The 7500-nt window shown below is 45.6% G+C and overlaps 1 protein-coding gene across 2 annotated transcripts in view; it reads left to right on the forward strand.

The window, feature by feature from the left end:
• Window positions 1-4644: 4644 nt before the first annotated feature.
• The window catches only part of LOC143289704 (heparan sulfate 2-O-sulfotransferase 1-like), a 148468-nt gene continuing 145612 nt past the window's right edge, over window positions 4645-7500 (forward strand). For both annotated transcript variants that reach the window (XM_076598753.1, XM_076598754.1), the window contains exon 1: window positions 4645-5204. In XM_076598753.1, the coding sequence (XP_076454868.1) occupies window positions 5066-5204 (139 nt within the window). In that variant the 5' untranslated portion in view covers window positions 4645-5065. The remainder of the gene's footprint in view (window positions 5205-7500) is intronic.

Below are 7500 nucleotides of genomic sequence, written 5' to 3' on the forward strand. Positions count from 1 at the left end.
CCTAACCTACCTAACCCTAACCCTAACCCTCCCTAACCCTAACCCTAACCCTCCCTAACCCTAACCCCCCCCCCCCTAACCCTAACCCTAACCTAACCCTAAACCCTAACCCTAACCCTCCCTAACCCTAACCCCCTAACCCTAACCCTAGGAACCCTAACCCTAACCCTAACCTAACCCTAACCAAACCAAACCAAACCAAACCAAACTAACCCTAACCCTAACCCCCCTAACCCTAACCCTCCCTAACCCTAACCCTCCCTAACCCTAACCCTTAACCCTAACCCTCACCCTAACCCTAACCTAACCTACCCTAACCCTAACCTAACCCTAACCCTAACCAAACCAAACCTAACCAAACCAAACCAAACCAAACCTAACCAAACCTAACCTAACCCTAACCTAACCTAACCCTAACCTAACCCTAACCCCTAACCCTCCCTAACCCTAACCCCTAACAATAACCCTACCCTAACCCTAACCTAACCCTAACAACCCTAACCCTAAACCCTAACCTAACCCTAACCTAACCCGAACCCTAAACCCTAACCTAACCCTAACCCTCCCTAACCCTAACCCTCCCTAACCCTAACCCTCCCTAACCCTAAACCCTAACCTAACCCTCCCCTAACCCTAACCTAACCCTCCCTAACCCTAACCTAACCCTAACCTAACCCTCCCTAACCCTAACCCTCCCTAACACTAACCCTAACCTAACCCCTAACCTAACCCTAATCCCTAACCCTAAACCCTACCCTAACCTAACCCTGACCTAACCCTAACCTAACCCTAACCCCCCCCCCCCCCAACCCTAACCTAACCCTAACCTAAACCTAACCCTAACCCCCCTAACCCTCCCTAACCCTAAACCCTAACCTAACCCTAAACCCTAACCTACCCCTACCCCTCCCTAACCCTAATCCCTAACCTAACCCTAACCTAATCCTAACCCAACCCTAACCCTAACCCCCTAACCATAACCCTAACCCCCTAACCATAACCCCCTAACCATAACCCTAACCCCCTAACCCTCCCTAACCCTAACCTAACCCTCCCTAACCCTAACCCTCACCCTCCCTAACACTAACCCTAACCTAACCCTAATCCCTAACCCTACCCCTAAACCCTAACCTAACCCTAACCCTACCCTACCCTAACCTAACCTAACCTAACCCTGACCTAACCCTAACCTAACCCTACCCAAACCCTAACCCCCCCCTAACCTAACCCTCCCTAACCCTAACCCAAACCTAACCTACCTAACCTAACCCCTAAACCTACCCTAACCTAACCCTAAACCCTAACCTAACCCTAACCTAACCCAACCATTAACCCAACCTAACCCTAAACCTTAAAACTAAACCCTACCCTAACCTAAACCTCACCCTAAACCCTAACCCATCTTACCCTAACCCTACCTTAACCCTAACCTAACCCTAAACTCTAACCCTAACCTCAACACTAAACACTAACCCTTACCCTAATCCCTAAACCCAATGCTAACCTAACCCTAAACCCTACCCAAACCCTATCCCTAACCTAACCCCGAACCCTAAACCTAACCTTAACCCTAACCCATCTAAACCTAACCGTAACCCTAAACCTAATCCCTACACCTAACCCTAACCCCAACCTAACCCAACCCAACCCTTGACCCTAATCATGACCCCAACATGCTGTGACACACGGCAACTGCTGCAATCTGTGTATGAGCCAAACGCCAACAGCTGTGGCGACGTGCTGACGGTACTACCATGGGAGAAAACAAGGGAGGGGAAAGAGACTGTAATTAGCGTATCCTCCATTTTCAGCTTCAAGAAGTAGCCGAAACACGCAGTCAGACTGATCCATATACGCTACAGCATACTGGCATCTGTTTACTGTAAAAAATGATTTAAAAAAGGAGCACTTTGATGCTTTACCGACATACTCATTGTTGCATATTGCATTGCCAATAATTTGTATTTGTGGTTTAGGACCATAAAGTTGATTTGATATTAACCTTCCCACAATGCCCTTTTTTGTTTTACACTCACAATGGTTCAGTGGAGTCAGAAAAAGAAAGTAAAATAAATGTTGGTACTTTCACTGGAGAGCCTTGGCCAAAGGAATGATTAAGCGCTTATAGTTTTTAGAGGCGTTTGATTGGCTGAGAGCGGGTGGGCCCGTCTTTTCACTGTCAGCCGCGCGAAATTTGGCCAAGCAGAGCAAACCAATAGGCCTAGTTTGCATCAGTTTGACATGATACAGTATATGACACCAAAGTTGGTACTTTCACTGAACGTTTTGTGTGCTGTTCATTGGTACGAGACTTTCAGCACACTCATAAACCCAACGCGCTAGTCAGGCCATGAGAGAAAGCCTACCCTAGGTTTGTATAAAATATTTATAAAAACAAAACAAAACAAAACAAAAACAACAGAATTAAGGAATTGATTATTTAAACAAAATGAGCAAACAAGCAAATATCTCAAAAGTATATACCTATCTGAACTGAAACATGTGAATAAGGTTAATGACTGAAATGAATACAAAATTAATGGGCCATATTGTGCTGTGCACTCATACATGCATGCATACTCATACAAGAGCGCAAATGCGCGTGCACGCGCATACTATGCATACTGTCACTTACACACAGCCACACGCATGGCGCATACACACATGACACTGACGTTGCCCACGTGCTTATTTACACACACCTTGCTCTCCATCGCAGGCAAGATACTTGCCAGGATCCTACTAAACCGCCTCACAGCACACCTTGACCAAGGTCATTTGCCTGAGAGCCAATGTGGATTCCGGAAAGAGCACGGAACCACTGACATGGTATTTGCTGCAAGGCAGCTGCAAAAGAAATGTCAGGATCAAAATACTGATCTGTTCTCCACCTATGTCGACCTCACTAAGGCCTTCAACACCGTTAGTAGAGAGGGACTGTGGAAAATCATGGCCAAGTACGGATGCCCTCGGAAATTTATTTCCTTGGTCAGCCAATTCCATGAAGGCATGCAGGCTCGAGTCCAGGACAATGGCGAAACATCTGCTCTTTTTCCTGTCACAAATGGTGTCAAGCCAGGCTGTGTCCTGGCGCCAACACTGTTCAGCCTGATGTTCTCTGCAATGCTTACTGATGCCTTCAGAGATGGCGATGTTGGAATCGGCCTAAAGTACCGAACAGATGGCAAGCTGTTTAACCTCAGAAGGCTTCAAGCAAAAACGAAGGTCATGACAGACATCATCAGAGACTTTTTCTTTGCTGATGATTGTGCCCTCAACGCTGGATCTGAAGCTGACATGCAACTCGGCGTTGACAAGTTTGCCACTGCCAGCTGGAACTTTGGCCTTACCATCAGCACGAGGAAAACTGAAGTTCTCCATCAGCCAGCCCCAGGGAAACCCCACGTTGAGCCCAACATCACAGTCAACGGTCAGAGACTCAGTGCGGTGGAGCGGTTCACATACCTTGGCAGCACACTGTCACGTAATGCGACCATCGATGATGAAGTGAACATCAGGATTGCAAGAGCAAGCGCAACCTTTGGCAGACTCTATGCAAATGTCTGGAACAGAAGAGGCATTGGTCTTGAGACCAAGCTAAAGGTCTACAGGACCCCAGACACGGAGGTGCTTGCAAAAGCCACCCTTCCCTGCATCTTCACCATCCTGATGCAGTCCCAGCTTCCCTGGGCTGGACACGTGGTGCGCATGCCAGACCATCGGCTGCCCAAAAGGCTCTTCTATGGCGAGCTGCAACAAGCTGGATGACACGGAGGGCAGACCGGAAGAAGCGCTTCAGAGAAACTCTGAAAGTCTCTTTGAAAGTGTTTGATATCAACCCTGACTCCAGGGAGGAATCTGCAGTGGACTGTGACAAATAGCGTGCTGCTGTGCACAAAGGTGCCAAGTTGTGCGAGGCCAACAGGACTGCTGCAGCTGTTCAGAAGAAGCAGACCAGAAAGTCACGGGCAAACAAGCTCCCTGACAATGATATGCCTGTCTTTGTCTGCCCCAACTGTCAGTGAACATTTCGTGCGCAGATTGGCCTATTCAACCATATGCGCATTCACAGATAGATTCATGAGCATCCCCTCCCCCCCACCCCCACCCTCCCCCCCATCCCCCAGCTGGATGACAACAACGATGGTCATCATCGATCTCGATGGACACACACCACCATTTACACACACACACACACACACACACACATAAACACACAACAACAACAACCGCTCTATCGTCCTCTCAGCGTGCACTCCACTCCACCAAGAGATTGGGAGAGACTGCGAATTAACAATTTGCGGGAGTTCAGATTTTCTCCCTGTCATCGCGTGGCGCCGACACAAGTGGACCAGCCGTCCGCCGTGAACATTATGCATGAATGCTGAAAGAGCTGCCACTTACACTGGCAGCCTCACATGAAAGTAGGAGTCGGCGCCACACCATCACAGTTTCAACATTGCTTGCTCCATTGTCAAAATTTCCAGTCGCATGGGTGCATTGCAGCTTGCCCGCTGTGTTGATTCGTCTGGCGGTCCTCCTTTCCCACTCGCTCACACAGGAAAACAACGCACGGTAATCGCCGTGCTGGTTCACACGCATGCGTAGCAGTCTATTTGTACTCCCAGAGTGGAGAGCGTTTTACACTTCGCAAGTGCACGACTGTGTGTGAGTTGTGATCTAGAAATCGTGCCGTTTTGTTGTGATACTGGAAAGTCTACAACGTCTGGAACGTGCACAAAATTTGTGGTTTATTCCGATAACCATACGGAAGTCATTGAACGTGCTTAGCCGTCCTGTCTTTACCAGTGAAACAGCGAACATACTAATAACGATGTCCGATATCTTTTCGTCTGCTCTGGCGTGACTTGCCAGAGAATGTGTGAAAGTTGGTAAACATAACTGACAGCGAGAACGTGCGGAAATGATCTCGCAGTGCTCACGATCCAAGTAGCATAGTGTGGTGTTCGTGGTTCTTTTCATTTTCTTGTATCATCTGCTGTGTGTTACGTCTTGTATTTTAAATCTTTCCACTGGATGTAAGTGTTTGAAGCAGGATGCAGTGATGTGGTTATTACGAGGTCGAAGCATGCAGTACCGTTACATCGGATGGGGGCTGGCGGCGGTGGTGTTGATGGCAGTGTTTTTCTGTCTCCACCTTCTGTCCGAAGTTTCCCGCCTGGATAGTGCCAGGATCAGACTAGGTGAGTACCGTTTTGTGGCCAGCTTTCGCCTGTGGCTGTCTTTTTTTTTTTAATTCATTTTTTTTTTAACAGTTCATGCCCTTGTCTGGGTATCGTTCAGCAGCTAACGAATTGTTACGTGTACACACCACTCTAGGGGGTCGTGTTACAGCGCTGACCTCACACGCGGCATGCACATGGAAGGACTGTTGTTCAGTGCTTTGTGGTAAATATGGACAAAAAGCCACTAAAAAAACCCAAAAAACCCCAGTTTCTACAATTTCCCCCTCACGACAGAATGAGTAGTTTTCACAAGGGGTGGATGTTCACTCCCTGCCACACATAGGAGTGGAAGGGAAGAAATGTGGATGTGTAGCAAAACAAACAAAATACTTAAATAGACCGGATATGTAGTAAGTTGTACAAATCCAAAAGATAGTCAAACGTAGCCTTTTGAGTCATACCCTTCACTCATCTTGTGGTGTCTTAACTGCTTAAGAGTTAAGTACACTGTTATATGTTGTGGTCTGTGTGGCTGATGTAAAGGTGTGGATGGACAGAAACAAGCTAAACTTAACGAAGAGAAAACCGAGCTCTTAGCTGTAGGAGACCAAGCTCGTCTCAATGAAATAAAAAAGGGCCCAGTCACTCTTAGCACTTCTGCAGAACATTTCAAACATCAGCTAAATACCTAGGTGTGCATATTGATCAGACCTTGACCATGGCTGACCACATTTCATCCCTGTTTCACTCATGCAATTTTCATCTTCGCAGACTAGCCTCAGTCAGACCATACTTAACGGAGAAAAACATGGCTCAGTTGGTTTCCTCTTTTGTCCTGCCCAGACTAGATTACTGCAATTCTACCTTAGCAGGTTTACCATCTTCCTCTCTTATTAGACTACAGAAAGTACAAAACAATGCTGCACGACTCGTCCTAGCAAAAAAGAAATCTGATCATGCCACACCTCTTTTGCATCAGTTACACTGGCTTCCTATAGAGTCCTGCATCTACTATAAACTAGCGACACTTGCCTTCCGACTTGCCTTCCGACATTTTGATGAATCTTCCCCCCCCCCACCCCCCGTATCTCTCCTCTGTGCTGGAAATGTACGAACCATGTAGAATGATCCAGTTCTGAACTGTTACTTAAAGTCCCAAGAAGTGAGAACTAATTTAAAATGTGCAGGGAATGGGTCTTTTAGGGCTCAAGTACCCCAAATTTGGAATTCTTTGCCATCGTCCCTCAGAAACACTCCTGATCTCCAGACCTTCAAGTCAGGTCTGAAAACGCACTCTTTCCGCAGACATTTCTGTACTCAGCACGATGGATAGTCCAAAGTTTGTTTGCCATATGGAGTTTTATGCCAGAGATATTTATACTCACGTAATCATGTTTTAGTGCAGTTAATATATTTAATGTGCCTGGTTGCGCACGCGCATGCATGTGTGTATGTGTGTGCAAGTGTGTGTGTGCGCACGCACATATGTGTGTCTAAAAAATGTGTTTTTAAGGAATGTATTTCTTTTTAATCAAAGCATTATTTACTTGATATTTTTATTGTTTGGTGGATCATGCTTTTTTATTCATTCTGTGAACGCATTGGATTGAACTGTTGTAATGTTTTATGTTATGTTCTTATCTGGCTCGATGATGTAAGGCACTTTGAGCCGCATTAGTGCTGGATATCACGCCATAGAAAAGTTATGAATTGTTATTATTATTAAAGTGTGGTGGATGATGCCGTCAGTACACTGAATTGTATGTTGTAAAGTGTGGTGGATGATGCATTCAGTACACTTAATTGTACATTGTAAAATGTGATGGATGATGCATTCACTGCACTGAATTGTATATATGTTGTAAAGTGTGATGTTGCATGTTGTTTAAGTGTGGTGAATGAGCAGAAGGGGAAATTAAAAAAAAATGGCATGAATACAGTTCACAGATTGACAAAACCAACTGGGTATGGAATTCTGGTGGTGAGATTAAATGGGAAAACATTGGAGACAGGAAATGAGAAATTATACTTGGATGCCCCATGACTTCAGAATATGTAAGAGTGTGACCTGTACTGTAGACAGACCTGTACTGCAGACATTTGCAACTTTTCTTTTGTAAAATTTAAACATTTTTCAAGTTTGGGAAAGGGGGAGGGGTGACTTCTTTTAAAATTTGTTTATTTATTCATTGTTTTAACATTAAATTTCTTTATTGAAGGATGTGAAAAATGAGGATATGAATTATAAATAACTCATTTTCAGCTGAAAGTTTAAACAGAAGACAGTGTAACTTGAAGTGAGAGGAGGAATCAG

The sequence above is a fragment of the Babylonia areolata genome, chromosome 14 (genome assembly GCF_041734735.1).
Source record: "Babylonia areolata isolate BAREFJ2019XMU chromosome 14, ASM4173473v1, whole genome shotgun sequence".
In the NCBI taxonomy this organism is placed as follows: domain Eukaryota; kingdom Metazoa; phylum Mollusca; class Gastropoda; order Neogastropoda; family Buccinidae; genus Babylonia; species Babylonia areolata.